Below are 16,776 nucleotides of genomic sequence, written 5' to 3'. Positions count from 1 at the left end.
CAGGGCTTGCTTTGGGCCTTGCTGCTCCTCGCAGGCTGCTCGTGCAGTGCAGGGATAAAGAAAATTACCCTCTGGTGATAATCTAATTTCCCTGCATGTAATGGGCAATAGCGAAATGAACAAGAGAAATCTGAATTCTCGAACAGAAACGGAAATATGTCACACTGACACAGTGGTTTTCACTTAAAAGACCATCAAGGGATTTGTAAACTGATTTGTAGAAATGAAAATAATTTGTAACCCTGTTTTTAAAATGTGCTGCAAGACTATGATCTAGTCTCCTCTTCAAAGGTTTATCAACATAGCTGTGGCCTCACACTCACCTGAGTCATACAGAGCTGGAAACTCGATTTTTCAGTCCATTAAAAAGCGGCCCAAATATGATTACAGAGGAGGTTAACGGCAGGCATTTAACAGTGGGGTTTTTGCAAATATTGCACTTCCCTGGCGCTTTCAGAGGTGCCGGTTTATCCAGGTCAGTCGAGCCTGCGGCTGGCAGGACCGCGGCCGCACAGGACGGGTCACAGCCGCCCTCCAGCGGCGGTGTGACGCCATCGTGCCCGGGATGAAGCTAGGTGTGACATCAGCGGGACAACCCTTACAGTGACGTCACCGCCCGGTTTGACGTCATCGCTCGAAACCCTGACGTCAGCGCCTCCCCTCACACCGCGGAGGGGACGATCCTTCCCGCCTCCCTCCCTCCCAATCAGCGAGGCGCTTGCGTCTGGGCTGCCCGCGGCCAATCACGCGGGTGCTTACAGCCGGCTCTGCAGCCGCCGCCACTCCATTGGCTGTGCGGGGAGGGCTGCCCGGCGGTGATTGGCGGGCGGCGCGGCGCGCGGGGGGGCGTGGCCGTGTGGGCCGCGCGGGTCCCGGTGCCGCCATGGCGGCGCTGCCCGGGCCGCGCAAGCGGAGCGGCCCCGCGCTCTGCGGGGACAGCGGCGCCGCGGCCGCCCCGCCGGCGCTCCGGAACGTCCTTCCCCCGCACAAGCGCCCCAAGAGCGTCGTGACCGGAATCGTGGACCCCTTCGGGGACAGTGATGACTTCACGGCGGACGACCTGGAGCAGATCGACATCCTGGCCTCGCAGGCGCTGTCGCAGGATCCGCCCGCGGGACACGCGTGGGGAGCCCCGGAGCTGCCCCGGGGCGGGCGGCAAGGTCGGTGTGTCCCGGCGGCCGCCCCTCACTGCCCCGCGGCTGCGGAAGGGTTTGGTGTCCTTTTAGGAACCTCAGGATGGCCTGGTTTGGCAGGGACCTCAAAGCGCATCCAGCGCCACCCCTGCCATGGCAGGGACCCCTTCCACTGCCCCAGGCTGCTCCAGCCCCGTCCAGCCTGGCCTGGGGCACTGCCAGGGATCCAGGGGCAGCCACAGCCCCTCTGGGCACCTGTGCCAGGGCCTGCCCACCCTCCCAGGGAACAATTCCTTCCTAATACCTGACCCAAATCTCCGTCACCGTGAAGCCCCTCCCTCTCGTCCTGTCACTACACGCTCTTGTCAATAGACTTGCTCCGTCTTTCTTGTAAGTTCCCTTAAGGGAATTGCTCCTGCCTGTTCCCCTGGCCACTGGTACCCCCGGTGTCCGAGGGATGGTTGGGATTCGAGGAATAACGAGAATAGCAATTCCAGCAGGAGCATTGCATTGATGTCGCGGCACCGGGAGCCCGTGCTTGGGGGGTGTGTGTGGTAATGCCAGCCTGGGAGGAGGGTGCTGCATGTTAAACCTGCCAAATAAAAACCCCGAGTTTCCTAAACTTTCAGCATGCTTTTGGTATCATATTCTGGTAGCATCTTGGCTTTCAGATTTTTTTCCCCTCTTAATTTCCACTAATAAATGCATAGCATGCCTTGTTTTAACAGCTGAGTTTCAGGTTTACTTTGAAAGAAACAAAAGCTGAGGTTTCTTCATAATGTACCTTAGAGCTTGAATAATCTAAGTGTGTTGTAGCAACCCTGACATCTGTCACCTCTCCAGGTGAATTTCAGTGAGCACTGGTTTGTGCATTAATTGAAGTTATCTCAGAAGAAATGTTTGCTTTTGCTGTGGGTCACCTTGCTGGTTTAAGATATGAGATGATGTTTAAGGTCCCTTTCAACCCAAGCCATTCTGTGATTAGAAATTTGAAGGGGCAGGGCGATTCTGTTATAAGAGTTGATGCACAAGCACTAGCAGTGTTCCTGTGCTGGCTGGACGAGGCAGTTTACCTGTTTGTAACTGCAGTAAAATACTAAGATATTCAGATGTTGCAATGACAAATATCAAACCCTTGGTGCTGAGTCACCAGTGATGCACATTCATCACCTGGGCTTCAGATTGTGGCTTTTTCCTGCAGCAGGAAGCAGAGCGGAAGATGGTCTGATGAGAGATGCATTCCAGTTTGAAGTGCTGCAGACACAGCATGAAGAAGTCAAACAGAAGGTTGGCAATATCCTCCCTTCCCTAAATATCACATTTTTGATAGGAACAAGTGAAAGGTGGGATAAATCCAGTCCCAAGCATTTAATTCTAATCAAGGCGATCAATAATCTTTGTAATCCAGGGGTGTGTTAAAATCATTGTACTAGAAACAGGTCTAGTAATACTAAAGAGTGAGAGCAATATTTTATTTCTTGGTCATTTCAGATTAGCAAGTGCTAATTTTTCACTTTTATTTGTTCCCTATCAAATAATTTCTCTGCTCTGTCAGCCCGAGTTTTGTTCAACTGAAAAGGTTTGAGAACGTGACATGACTTTCAAGTGACTTCATGTTTCTTTAGCTTCTGGTGGTCATTTATGGAAAGATACTCTGTTTCCCTTTCTCCATTCTCTGTATCTTTCCCAGCTCTATTATATCCACCTTTATCAGGGAGTCCCCTACCTGCACACCAAACCCATGATATATGATATTCAATCATTATTTTGCAGTTGGAGAGAAGTGTCTTTCAGACCTTTTCTTCTTGCTTTTCTGAGTAACTTCTTATTGTCTCCCCAAAGTCTTGTCTCTAGTGGTAGTGGCTGCTCAGGAAGTATTAGAGACTCAGTGTCATGAAGATTCAGTGTGGGGGTGCTGCCTTGTCTTAGAGTGCTTCTTGGCTGTCCTGATGGATGTAGTAGTGTAATTAAATTATCACTGTTACCATCCAAACAATGACTAAGTTACTGATGTGTGTGACTAGAACACTTAAAAAAATCAAAACCCAAAACATAATTGCAGAGAAGGGGAAAGAGAAGGATGATCTTATCATTTTCAATTATGTTAAAGAAAACAGTAGCTGAACCTGATTTAATTAGAGAAATATTAGAGGCAACATGTGTAGAATTTCTGAGCTGGGTTACCAGGAGCATTTTTCTCCCTAGAAATTACAAATACACCTAATTTTCAACCACATACTGATGCAAATGCATACTTTTAGCTATACCCATCCTTTAATGTAACTCCTCTGTTTGCAGCTGAAAGAAATGCAGGATGAAATTCTCACTAAAAATGGAGAAATTAAAATTCTGCGTGACTCAATGCAGCAGATGGAGTGTGCTATGGAAGAACAGAAAAGATCATACCTGCTACTGGAACAGCAAAAATCTCAGATTTTGACTGAAAAAGAAAAAGAGTTCTCCAAAAAGGTTTGTAAATCTGTCAGTTACCTGCAGATCATGTGCAGATGCTGATTTATGACTTAATGATGTCACAGACCATTTAGTCAAAGAAAAAACATTAGTGTGAAATTTTCACAATGCTTGCTTTTATTTTCTTACCTAGAAGAAAACATTTGTAAGAACTTGTTGAGGGTTTTCCCGTGCCAAAATAAAAGAGTAAATTCAGACAGTAGAAGTTTTCATTTCCTTTTGCTTTTTTAAAGCCATCCCGAGAACCTTGCAATTGGAATGTACGTTAGAGTGGGACAAAGTGAACGAGCATGCTTTGTGGCTCTGATGAGATTGCTGTTCTTGTTGCAGTCATCTCTGTGCAGCCCTGAAGAGGACAGTGGCTGCTTTTGCCCAGTTGGCTCTGCAGCCTCACTGGAGCCTCACTCTGCATGGCACTTGCTCTGTCTTAGCCACCCGCAAGGGCTTCTTGCCTGAGCTCCTGGCACATGGCTCTCAGACAGTGTTAACTGGACTAACATTCCTAAAAATGGAGATCTTGGAGTTCACAGCAAGCAGTTGTGGAGCTCCCTGGTAACTCGGTTGCTCTGCAGTTGCACCACTCCTGAACTGGTAACAGTAAAAGTGCCCTGAACTCCTCTCTCAGTTGCAGTCGCTGCACTCCGAGCTGCAGTTCAAGGATGCAGAAATGAATGAATTAAGAACACGACTTCAGAACTGTGAAAGAAACAAACACCTTTCTCAGGCAGTTCCAACAACAAGGTAGGGGGGTTGGAAAAGGAATTTGTGTTCATTTTTGCAATACATGTGTTTAAACTATTGAAGAGGTTTTCTTTCTTCCTGTGACTCTAAGATCTATTATCTTATAAAAAATACAACTAAAAAGTCTGACAACATCTATGGAATTTGCTCAGAGAAGAGCTTTCCTTGTATCTGTGACAGAAATTCAGAGAGTTAATAGTGAAGTATCTCCAAAACATCAAACAGTGCAATAAAAATAGACTGTTGTTTAATAGAATAATTACAAAAGAAATACTGATTTGTCTTTTTATCTTAGCCCTAAAAAGAATCTTGTGGTCCAAGTGAAATCAGAAGGATGTTCTCCACAGCCAGAAAGAAGATCTTTTCCTACAAAGGAATCCTTCAATGCTGAAACATCCACTAGGCCATCGAGTTCTTCAGGAAATTTGATGGCCCTGACTACTTCAATCAAAGAAGGTAAGCCCATGTACAGCTTGCAGCATTTTTAGCTACATATGAACATTCTACATTAGAGAAGTATTTTGTGACTGAACAGTTGCAGTCAGTTCACAGTTATTTATTTTGGTTTTGGTTAGTGGTTTTTTTTCCTCTTTATACCAACTGGAGTTAAATAGCCATGACTGAAATTTGCATGAAGATCATTTTAATTCATACCTTAGTACCAGATGCCAAGGTGGCAATGATGAAGTGGCCAATGGCTGCAATAAAAAACTTCATTGTGTGATGAACTAAAACATCCAAATTGTTGATCTGTCTTTTCTCATTGCATAAAGGATAGGAAATAATTTGCCTATTCCTTGGTCTGCTAGTCAGGTAATGCATGTTTTGTATTCTTGTTCTAGCGTTTTGGGGGTTGGATTTTCAAGAGTACATATTTAGCCATATTTAAAGAAGCAACTGAAACAATGTATTCATTTCCTCTTTTATATATGGGGCAGTAATTCTCACAAAATTCTATCTTGAAATTCATTGAGTAAACCTGAGGAAATTCGTATCTGCATATATTTGAAGATTGCTATAATATATAACAAAAGTAGTGGTTGTTTTATAGCAATGGGAAATAATAAATGTAAGAAATGTGGATATCATCAACTAATCCTTACTGGAAGAGTCATGAAAAATCTGAGATGTTGCTGTCAGTTACAATGTTCATTCTAAAAATATGGGCAGTAGGAACTCCAGCAAAAAGAAAAATGCAGTAGCCTGAAAGCATTATTGCTATTGTTTGTTATGGTAACAATACTCATATGCCTATTTGTTTGAAAAAATGCATTTGTTTACTTTTTTTCTGAACTCTGCAAGGCATTTGGCCTTGGTTTGCTTAGTAATTGTGACATACAGAGATGGTTAAAAGATTATCTAACACTGTGGCTGTGTGTACAGGATGGGTGCAGATCTGTGTTCTCCCACTCCCTGTTTGTTTCAGACAGGAAGATAACCCATCCTGAAGTTTCATCCCTGAAGCAGCACAAAGCAACAGGAAAAAATGGTTCCTACAAGTCTGTCCCCAGACGAAAAACACAAGGTAATATCATTCTGGTAATGCAGAAATAAAACCAGGGAAAATGTACCTTAAAAAAACCCCAAAACACTGGAAAGCATTTTCAGCAGTCAGCTCCAAAAATTCTTTCGGGTGCTATCTTAGTCACAGTTGGCAGTGGAATTACATCACATAATTTCAACATCTGGAGTAGAAAATGGAGGGCAAGTCACCGGAACAGCTGGGATATGTGATCACTTGGCTCAAGCTTTTTTGCAAATATGGGATCATAATTAAAATATCTCTAAATATAACTCGGTTTGTATTTAAATATCTAAAATTAATTTTTCTGAAAATCATCCTCCTGTTGAGAAAGAAGATTCATAATGAAAAAACCAAACCAAATTTGAGGTTGCGAGCACTCTCACATAAGGCTGATCTTCTGAAATACTGATTTTTTTGTTGTTGGTGATGGCAAATCTTCTCCAAAGAAAAATCTGTATCCTTCCAGGTTCTATCTTGCTGAATGCACTGATGAAGCAGCCCATAGTCCCTGGGTCACTTCTAGGTTTCTACCACCTTCTCAGTAGCAACTCCGAGCCTCTACCTGGAGCTGTGTTGCCACCCAACTCTTTGGATACGTAAGTTTTATTTCATTTGTTAAACTGCCATGTTCAGCACGGTGGCATTCTCTGTACTAAGAAACACTTGATCATGCAGGACAGCTCATTCCCTGTGGTAAATCATGCTCTGCTCAGGCCATTTAGTGCAAAATTTGGAACAGCATTCTGTATCTGTGATTATCACAGAGACTAAGCACTGGAACATCCTTAAAAATAAATTAGGTTAATTATCTGTTAGGGGAAGGCACAGAACTAAACATGGGAGTAGCTGTTAGCAGCTTGTTAGCAGCAGTGAGGGGAGCACAGAAACATGATCATGAGTTAAGGGGGAAGAAAATGCTGAAGATGTGATTAAAAAGTTGGTTTTGTATCTTCAAAATATAAACCGTGTTCAAATTGTAATGTACAATTGGTGTGCAACCTTCCAAGATATAAATATATTTCCTGGTAAAGCATTTTAAATATGAAGATTGGATATGAATTATAATAGTTTTTAACTTCACAGAATTAATACCTGAAATACCGTTGCTTTTCAGATAGGTTATTGTATTAATAATGAAATCTAGAATGCTTTGAAATGGCTCTTCCATGCAGGCATCAAGGAATAGGATGATGTTTTTCCCCCCTTCATTTCCTATATTGGAAACACACATCTCTTAGTACTCTGGCCTTTCTATTATTCAATTCATAATATGGGTAACTTGGATTTCAAGTCTGTTCTCTGCCTTTTAATGTAAAGCATTTCCCTTTTGCTTCTGTTTGGACAGGAAGCCCACACAACTCCCCAGCAGCAGGACAACTCAAGAAGGAATTGCTCCTCTTGTATCCCTGCAAGAAGCTCAAAAACTGGCAATAACAGGACTGAACTTGATTGCTCTGGATGAAGGATTATCTGAGGGAAGCCCAGCAGAAGGCCAGGGAGGGCTCCTGCCCCTCACACAGAGCAGGATCCAGGGTGCTGTGCATCTCCTGCCCTTGGTGGAGCACCACATTGGAGCTTTCTGCCAAGCAGAGCAGCTCGGGGACACGCCAGGCAACGGAGCTTGTGGGACCCACCCAGCTGCTGCTTCCAGAGCCAGCACAAACACGGGGTCAGGCAAGGAGGACTTCAGGTTGTCCCGTGAAGAAACAACTCTTGTATCACTGGGGATCCTTTATTATCTGGTGTTCTACAGCGCGGATGTTGTCCACACGTTGCTGTCTGCTGAAATGGAAAACAGTTCTGCTGCTGGAGATGAACAGGTTTCCAAGATGGACAAAAATGTGTTGTGTGACAATCAGTGTGACAATAAAGAAGACAGCAGGACACGAGGAGGGCTGGCTGATCCAGAGGATCCTCCCAGTACTGATGGAGCTCAACATTCTTTGTTTAAAAAGCTGCTCCAGATTTTAGCTTTTTCTGCTGCAAGGGGTTCCCAGACTGACAATATCCTGAGGCAAAGCCTAAAGGTTTTGGTAAAATTAGCTGAAAATTCAACTATGGACTTGTTAATAAAGTAAGTCAGTAATAGCTTTAAAATTATTTCATAGTCTGTTTTTTAGCAGTTTTCATTCTCTAATAAAACTCATCTGGGCAGCTTCCACTAGAAGTTGTGCTATGTATGAGAGAAACCACGCCTCAGATCATATTTGAGAGGCAGCTGAGAATCTTTCTACTGCTTTTGCTGTTAATGAGTATAATGATCATCCCTGATCAGCAACAAGGTTTACTGATGAAGCAGATGCTGTTGCCTCATTGAAAGTGAAGAAGCTTTGTAACATTCATTTTGGGGTTTTTGTGATTGCTGGGACGTGCATAAGGAAGGAAAGCACAGGATCTCATTCTGGCAGGTAAAACTGCCAGTGTGAATTGCAGAGTGACTGCCAAAGTAACAATGTTTTCCAGCATACTTTGTATTTATGACAGATAATTTGAGATCTGAATAGCTTAAAAGGCACAAATTATGATACTACTGTCTACAAAAAATAGTGTATTTCCGACTTGTAAGTGCACTTCCCTTTTCTAACGCAGTTTTGTTTTGAAGTTTCCAGCACTTACTGAGTGGCCAGGTGCTGCAGCGCTGCCTGCGGCCCGAGAGCCCTCTGCCTGCCGCGCTCCTGACCGCGAGGCTGCTGGCTGCTCTCGCTCAGCACCACCTGCTGGTTGCTCAACTCTGCTCTCACTCAGGTAAAAGACTGCAGGACACAGAACTGTTACCGTGACTAGCAGAATCTAATAGGATGAAGTTCAGTAAGTCCAAGTGCCGAGTCCTGCACTTTGGCCACAATAACCCCCTGCAGCGTTACAGGCTGGGGACGGTGTGGCTGGACAGTGCTCAGGTGGAAAGGGACCTGGGGGTGCTGGTTGACAGCAGGCTGAACATGAGCCAGCAGTGTGCCCAGGTGGCCAAGAAGGCCAAGGGCATCCTGGCCAGTATCAGGAATGGTGTGGCCAGCAGGAGCAGGGAGGTCATTCTTCCCCTGTACTTGGCACTGGTGAGGCCACACCTTGAGTATCGTGTCCAGTTCTGGGCCCCTCAGTTTAGGAGGGACGTTGAGAGGCTTGAGGAGAGCAACAAGGCTGGTGAGGGGCTTGGAACACAAGCTGTGTGAAGAATGACTGAGGGAGCTGGGGTTGTTTAGCCTGGAGAAAAGGCGACTCAGAGGTGACCTTATCACTCTCTGCAGCTTCCTGAAGGGTGGCTGTGCTGAGCTGGGGGTCGTCTCTTTCTCCGGGCAACCACAGACAGAACAAGAGGACACAGTCTCAAGCTGTGCCAAGGGAGATACAGGCTAGAATTAAGGAGGAAGTTTTTCACAGAAAGAGTGGTCAAATACTGGAATCATCTGCCCAGGGAGGTGGTGGAGTCACCATCCCTGGATGTGTTTAAAAAAAGTCTGGATGTGGCACTTGGTGCCATGATGTAGTTGAGGTGTTAGAACATGGGTTGGACTCGATGATCTTAAAGGTCCCTTCCAACCTAAAAATTCTGTGATTCTGTGATTCTGTGAACAGTAATGCTAACAGGCCTTGCTCCGAGGTGCTGAAACCCCAGAAGGCAAAAAGCCTGCTCTGTTACCTGTAAACTTGTTTTCTGCTAATGATTTGGAGAGCATTTGTCTTGTGGTATCTGTCTACAAGCAGTGCTTTGGATAGCCATTTTAAAATCACTTTCTAGATTGTGTATTTAAGGTTGATGAAGAAAAAGGGGCTTTTGAGGAGTTTTGAAGTTAAATTTATCTGTGCTCATGGCACTGCTCTGAGATTCTAGTACCCTGCCTGACAAATGATCTCTGTTCAGTTCCTTATGAATGAACCAGGACAGGATTACCACAAAGGCAAATACAAGGCTTAGGGATACCAATTCCCTCAGCACTGCTGAAGATGTGGGAAGCGATACAAGAAGCTGAGCCTGTAGCATGAGCCCTAGGACAGAACTCAAAATGTTTTCTTGCCTGATAGAATTAATTTTTGTCACGAACAAGTGGCTGGTTGGAAAAAGAACAAAGATCTCTCTGTTTCAGACACCTGTCTTCTCCTTGCACTCTACACGTACATAACATCAAGACCAGATAAATCAGCATCTGAAATGCTTTGGCTTCAGCTGGAGCAAGAGGTAACCACTGAGTGTCCGTGTGCTCTTTCCTTCTCTTTCCAGCTGGGGGAGTGGGAGGAGCAGGATAGTGCACAAATCGTGTGAAAACAAGTTCTTTCTCTAGCTGAAATACAAAACTACAAGTATGAGCTTGCAGTAAGGGATTACATTAATTTTTGAAAGGACGTGTTTGAAACTGAGTCAGTAACTATCCTTGAAGAGACCATTGGTCATAATAGCCTTTCAAGTCACTGAAAAAACCAAGGGATGGCTGCAGATGTTCAGCACTAAGCTTTATGTTGCTTTTAGAGCAATAGAAGAGTAAAAAGAAGCAAGATTTGCATTTCATTTTGATTGTATTTGTTACATTTATTACATTCTGTCATGATTTAGGATTTATATTCCTGGCATTCAATGGGAATGCTACCTTGCTGTTTAACAGTCATGGTTATATATAGAGAATAGCTTTTAAACCTTATTTGTGTTGTTTGTACAGACAGAAGTGACAACAGACTTGTTTGAGGTTCTATTTACTCCCCTCATTTTAAAGGATTTTGAACCCTTTCCATTACCCCACCTGCACTGTTATATTAAGTGTAAACACATTATTTGTATGCAGTGAATTACAGGCCACTGACCTTGTCAGCCTCACTCGTCAGAAAGTTGAGAAAGTTTCTGTGCAAGGCAAACTCTGTCTATGAAGTGTTGCAGGGAAAAAAGCTTGTACAACTTTGAGGATAAAAGGCAGCTGTTAGGAGGAAAAAAATACCCCAAGACTATTTGAAACTAGCACTGAATTATCATAACTTGGCTCTCACTCTAACACAGCCTGTGTTTGTAACAGACAGTGAGGCTCCTGGCACGCTGCATGTGGTGCTCCAGACCAGCAGTTTTATCTCCTGGCACAGACTGTCAGTGCTACCTCGAGGTATGTTCACCACACTCCCCCAGCTTAACCTGCTGACAAGTTTCAAGCACTCAATGCTGAAATTGCTTTTTGCCCCTTTGATTTTTTTGCTGTAGAGAAACACAAGCGTCCTGTACTTTAGAGGATGCCACCTTCTAGGAAGCTTGCTTTGGCTTGCTAGAAAACATCCTGAAATTTGAAAGTTTGAAGAGATTAAGCAGTAAAGTTCCTATTGAAATAAGTTTGCTGCTCCTGTATTTTTGCTTTGTGTGTTGAGGCACTGTTTTTCCTCTTGCAGGTGGTGAAGGCACTAATTGTGATGCTGCACAGACAGTGGATGAAGATTAGATCTGAGACCCGCCTGTGTGCACACAGGGAACGAGTTATTCAGTTTTTACGGGATGCTGTTTTACTCTTGCACAGCCTGGCTCAGAAAGATAAACTGTTCCATGAACACTGTCTAGAAGTTCTCCATCAATATGACCAAGCCATGCCAGGCATAAGAGCCATTCTCAAAAAGACTCAAAAACTGAGCGCCTCTGAAGGTAAAAATCTGTCAAATTTGTTGATTTTTTTTTTCCATGTTGCAGAAATAAAAATTTCACTTCTGTAACTTTTCTCTTTTAACAAGTACCACAGCTGGTTGTTGCTCAGAGCTCCAGAGGCAGTTTAGATTGGATATTGGGAAGAAATTCTTCCCTGTGAGGGTGGGGAGGCCCTGGCATAGGGTGCCCAGAGAAGCTGTGGCTGTCCTGTTCCTCGAAGCATCCAAGGCCAGCCTGGATGGGGCTTGGAGCGACCTGGGATAGTGGAATGTGTCCCTAAAAAAGGCATTAAAGAAAAGAAGGGGAGAAGTTTGTGTGACAAAACACAAATCTAAAGACCTGTTTGCATGGAACTTTCAAAAATTTTATTTGCTGTAGTCTTCTACCATCAGTATGTTCCAAAATGCAGATACCAGCTATAATTATACTGTATGAAGCCGGGGGAAAAGTAATTCTCTGAAACATTATTTTTTGTTGCAGAGCTGATTTTGGATGAATTGTATCCTCCTGAGCCAGAAGAGCAAGGAACAGACTCCAGCTAGCCAACAGCAAAGATCTCAGTCCTTCCTCATCCGAATCATCATTGCCAATGTAGATGGGAACTTTGAATCATCCTTTCAAATGATAATCTTGGGTTGCACTCAAACACAGCACAACTAAGACACATTTCTCTGTTGTAATTGTTTCAGTGCTATCTAAATGTAGCTGAAAGCAAAGGAATTTTGATGAGAGTGATACTGCTGTGCAAACTCACTCAATGGCTCATGACTGGTTCTGGTTATGAATTCCATCCTGTATGAAACCACTGTGAATGCAATGGAAATTTCTCTCTATTCTCCATTTTCCTGTGACTACAGCTGAATTTATGGTGCTGAATGTGCCAAGGTGTTTGGCATCACTGCATTCATATGAAAGCCTTTTGAACACCCTTGTGTCTTTTGTAGCTGTACCACTTCCTTGTGTGACTTCCAGAATTTTCATATTGTTGATATTAGTAAACAGTTTATGATGATTTTAAAAATCCTTCTAGAAATAACTTAAGAATTGGCAGTTCACTACAGGGCTTTGAATTTCTTGCTGAGGATTGGTCATCTGAGCTCCATTTCATCAATCTCCTGAAAGACTAATTACTGAGACGCCAAAACAAACAATACTAGAACTTACAATTCCCCTTAAAAGAGTAAGATGGTACTGTTGAGGGTTGCATCCTGGGCAACAGAAGGATGTTTAAATGTGTGCAGAATGACTGGGATTTTTGGTCACGAGGAAGATGAAGGAGCCTCTCATTGCTAGGATTCAGCACCAAAGGTTGGAGGAAGAGCTGCCTGCTGCCCCACCCTTTGAAAGGGGCATGACCCTCACTCACTGTCACACTGGGCTGCAGGTCATCAGCTGAGCCTTAGACCCTAAAAAGGGAAGTGAGTTATTAAAATGAGCCCACAGGTGTGTGTTTAGATGGGAGAGCTCTTTTCCATTTTCAACAGGAACTTGGTTAAGAACAAGCCTGGATCCAGGAACCAGGATGACAGGAGACTGTATAAGAGTGGGAAGGAAGCCTTTGGAAAACTGGGAGACATTCTGTTCTCTGGTCATGCCCAAAGAGACCTGCCCTGCAGCAAAGAGCCCACTCCAGTGTGCTCAGCAAGCTCCTGGCGTGGCTCTTGCTTTGGAAGAGAACTTTCCTAGAAATGCCTATGCAGGAAGAACTGGGATAATAATCCAGCACCTCCAGAGGGCCAAAGCTCCTTCTTCTCCCCAGCCTGGGCTCAGCCTCCTCTTCTCTGAGCAGCAGCTGCACCAGGCAGGGCCAGGTCATTTCTGTGAAACACAAGCTGCCAGCTGCTCCTCTCAGTAACAGGTTTCAAGTCCCCTGTAGCATCTGGAAAACTGCCATGTTCCTGCTGAAATGCACTAAGGAAGGATGCACAGGCACAGAGCAGCAAAGGCTTCCAAGTCTGTGTGTGCTTGCATGGTCACAGCCCTGGAACTCTCACCAGGCCCTGGACAAGACAAGCTGCATTTATTGGTGTGACAAAAAAGATTTCACTTGCCCATGTAAAATAAATAAATAAGCAAATAAACAAAGCAATTAAAAAAAACCCACCAAAAAGGAAAAGCAACCACCAAACAACATTTCCTGGTCTTTGGGATTAGAGAGAAGACCTGGAAAGTGCTTATAAAAGCCCTTTCTGTCCTCAAAACCAAAATAAACATTAAGATAATTCCTTAAGCTCAGAGCTGTTCTAGCAAAAATATGACAGTCACAGTACCTCAGATATCCCAAAATGCAGTGATCATCCATTTTCAACAGTTCTCATCACTTAATTTCTCTAAACAATTTGAGTTTATAGAGAGATGTTTAACCCATCTGGGTGAACAGTCCAAATGAACTGTTAAGAACTTGGACAAAAAACAGTTCCCTAAGGAATCCCAAACTGCTGGAGCAATCCAGTTACAAAAAGTTCCTTAAAAAAAATCCTGGCTTCATCTAAAGGGTGTGTGTATGGCAGCTTGGAAAAAGGGAGAAGTGGATTATTGCTAAACTTTATATAAACAGATGAGTTATCTGTGGAAAAAAAACTGGTAGGAAAACTCTTAACTGTTCTCTCCTGGCTCTGCATCCCTTCCCATCCACCCCCTCTAACAGACAACACCCAAACATGTACATTCGCATTCTCATCGAGTTTTCTCCCACCTCTGGACTTTAAAGTAGTACAACCCAGGCTCCACACACCAACCAGATCCAATCCCCTACACTTTGACTGGCAGGAATCACAGTAACATCATGTTATTGTGAAATTAAACCACAGCTTTTAAAATGGAAGGCATTGTGTGTTCACATTCCTAAGGAAAAATGAGGCTGTACTCCTAAAGAGAAAAGGCAAAAAGAAATATGCTTACAGAACCTCCATAATTATTAAAGACATTTACAGTGATCAACCTTGTCAGGATTATTTTAGGATCGTGCTGACCTTCAGCAATTCTTCCCTTTTTACTTTCTCCTGGAATTTTTCTCAGGATTAAAAAGATCCAATTATGTATGGAACAGCTCATCATATCCCTCATCATCAGTTCTTCACTCCCTGAAGAATTCCCACCATAGCAGCTTTTCATTTCCCCACCATGTTACAGATAAGCTGTGCCTCTGTATTAACTGAGAAAAGCAATTTACTCTGGCATGAAGCACAGGCACAAGACTGAACAATGAAGTGCTGAGCAAAGAACGAGGCATGTTCTACACACAATAATCACATTCCCCAGCAGCAGCCACCCGTCTGCTTCCTTGCCCCTGGGGATGGCAAGGGTTTCCCCCTGGCTGAAAGCTGAGCTCACCAGAGCTGCTTTTTCCTGCTCAATGAAACCTTGCTCAATTCCACACCTCGCAGATCAATGACTTGGTGAGGCTGGAAGGGGCCTCTGCAGCTCATCCAACCCCCAACTGAAACAAACTCCCAGAGAAGCCAGACAACTGCTTTGTGTCATGTCAGGCCTCAAAACCCCATCTTTTTAAACCAAGCTGACATGGGTGAAGATGGCAAATACAAAATACCTCTTCCTGTAGCACACAACATCTCTGACTTGAGTTCATTCATATTAATCCCATGAGTGAGCTACTGCTTAAAAGCCTGTGCTAAACAATTGGAACGAAGTCATCCTAACCCTGAATGTTTTTGTTACAGTCTGCAGTATTATTTATGGCTATAATGGTCAAATGGTTACAATTTGGGTAAAATGCAGCAGTTCTGCCTGCAGAGACTGCGTTATCTGCTGTGAATGCAACAGCAAATGCAAACTTCCACTTCCAGAGTAAATTGTTAAAAAATGTACATTGTTGATTGTAATTTAGCAGATTGATAAGAAAAGGTGATCTGTGATCTCTACAAACCCACTGTGGCTGAAGTTTTATCAGAGTGCTTCCAAGAGCAAGGGCCAACACCTTCACACCTGAAGTGTGACTGCCAGCACTGCTGAGCCTGGACTAATTTGAAAACAGTCCTCAAGCATGTCAGTGCAATAGTTGCTCAAAGGCTAACCTGCTTTTGAAAATATCCAGAGGAAATTGCCACTTTATGTTCAGAATGTAATAACCAGTGCCTATAGAGTGTCCTAACAGAGGTAACACAAACAGTCATGTTTTAATCTATGCATGAATCATGTTGTAGGTTGGTGTGTCCAGAATGAACAATCTGTTTTGCTAAAGAACCTCAGCACAGCTGAGCTGCAACCCCTGTCCAACAGTCTGAGAATGACACCTACCTGATTCCAGGGACAAGGTACCAGAGAGTGAACCACAAATCCCACTGCAGGAACAAGTGTTAAAATGAAAAGGCTGCTGTAGCTGGTTTAAAAGTTTTTTTGAGTGAAGTAAGGGAAATGGGATATCAGAAGTTATTTTATAATGGCTAACTGGGTCTGAGGGGGGCTGCCTTTGCAGAGGACACAATTCCATCAGTGCAGAGGCCTGAGCTCTTGAAAGGATAAAGTAACATTTTCTTCAGCTTTCTCTCACCTTTCAGGTTTAACTCGTGCACTGTTCCCCCTCCTATATGGCTCACTGAAAAGCTGTAAATCTGACCAGGTTCCTGTGGTACAGGCCTGGCACCTAAAAATGACTAGATAAGGTCAAATAATAACCAGAGAGAAAAAAACAGGCCCCAAACCACTGGCTAAAGCACATCTGGTGAGTTATTACAAGTGCTGAGATATGATACTGAGTTTCCATACTTGGAAAAAATAAAACAGGCAAGAATTGCTTGTTTGGCAATAACTGAAGTTTTTCCCCTCCTGTGTGTCCAGCTCTTCCCACACAACTCTGCCATGAGTTTTTAATGCATGCCAAGTTCAGTTCTGGAAAAATTCACACTACCATAGACAACTGCTGATTAAACATTACGAAAACATAACCAGCAATATTCCTCACCTAACCCTGGGCTCTCAGCTTTCACTTCAGCCCATTGCTCTCCTATACAACCATTTGCTGCAATAAAGGGTGAAGGTACCTTTGAAACCCTCTGTGCTCTTTAAGGGAATCTGCAGGTTTTAATCAAAACCCCGGTTCTGCTCCTCAGCCCTCTGTGCAGAGAGAGGGGAAGGCACACAGCTTTCCTCTGAGCATTTCTCTGCCTGTCACTTCTCAAACTCAGCCATACTGCACAGGTACACCTGCTAAAAGTCATGAGAAAACAGAAATAGATGAACTAAAAAGCAGTGCCAACAAAATCATCACAAATAACTGCAATTTCCTGGTGTCATTTCTAGCCCAAACATTAATTACATGTTTTCTAGATTTAGGTTTTGAG

At 43.7% G+C, this 16,776-nt stretch overlaps 2 protein-coding genes across 4 annotated transcripts in view; one reads left to right on the top strand and one right to left on the bottom strand.

Moving 5' to 3' along the window:
• The window catches only part of IPPK (inositol-pentakisphosphate 2-kinase), a 50,872-nt gene extending 50,266 nt beyond the window's left edge, over window positions 1-606 (bottom strand). Inside the window, exon 1 of the mRNA XM_038148680.1 lies at window positions 324-606. Within this exon, the coding sequence (XP_038004608.1) occupies window positions 324-332 (9 nt within the window). The 5' untranslated portion in view covers window positions 333-606. The remainder of the gene's footprint in view (window positions 1-323) is intronic.
• A 251-nt stretch (window positions 607-857) lies between these two features.
• Window positions 858-12,531, top strand: LOC119706043 (ATR interacting protein). 3 transcript variants are annotated; one of them, XM_038149135.1, is made up of 13 exons: window positions 858-1,160; window positions 2,338-2,420; window positions 3,432-3,602; window positions 4,231-4,346; window positions 4,642-4,802; window positions 5,773-5,871; window positions 6,338-6,467; window positions 7,217-7,945; window positions 8,474-8,616; window positions 9,954-10,045; window positions 10,869-10,952; window positions 11,230-11,476; window positions 11,957-12,531. In XM_038149135.1, exons 1-13 carry the CDS (start codon window positions 884-886, stop codon window positions 12,016-12,018), a joined length of 2,394 nt encoding a protein of 797 aa, XP_038005063.1. In that variant the 5' UTR covers window positions 858-883; the 3' UTR covers window positions 12,019-12,531. The 3 variants fall into 3 exon arrangements, with proteins under 3 accessions (XP_038005063.1, XP_038005062.1, XP_038005064.1); XM_038149134.1 differs by having other exon boundaries at window positions 2,335-2,420; XM_038149136.1 differs by lacking the exon at window positions 858-1,160 and adding an exon at window positions 1,988-2,067 and having other exon boundaries at window positions 2,335-2,420.
• The last annotated feature ends 4,245 nt before the right edge of the window (window positions 12,532-16,776 follow it).

Source organism: Motacilla alba, chromosome 12 (genome assembly GCF_015832195.1).
Source record: "Motacilla alba alba isolate MOTALB_02 chromosome 12, Motacilla_alba_V1.0_pri, whole genome shotgun sequence".
NCBI classification, from domain to species: domain Eukaryota; kingdom Metazoa; phylum Chordata; class Aves; order Passeriformes; family Motacillidae; genus Motacilla; species Motacilla alba.
The sequence above is the reverse complement of the archived record's forward strand: the minus strand, read 5'-3'. Positions and strand labels throughout refer to the sequence as shown.

What these genes read in the sequence shown, in the direction of transcription:
- LOC119706043 (XM_038149134.1), top strand. Translation starts at nt 884, where the DNA reads ATGGCGGCGCTGCCCGGGCCGCGCAAGCGGAGCGGCCCCGCGCTCTGC. An exon ending in GCCCCGGGGCGGGCGGCAAG is followed by an intron (nt 1,161 to 2,334) that starts GTCGGTGTGTCC and finishes TTTTTCCTGCAG; the next exon opens with CAGGAAGCAGAGCGGAAGAT. An exon ending in AAAACTGAGCGCCTCTGAAG is followed by an intron (nt 11,477 to 11,956) that starts GTAAAAATCTGT and finishes TTTTTGTTGCAG; the next exon opens with AGCTGATTTTGGATGAATTG.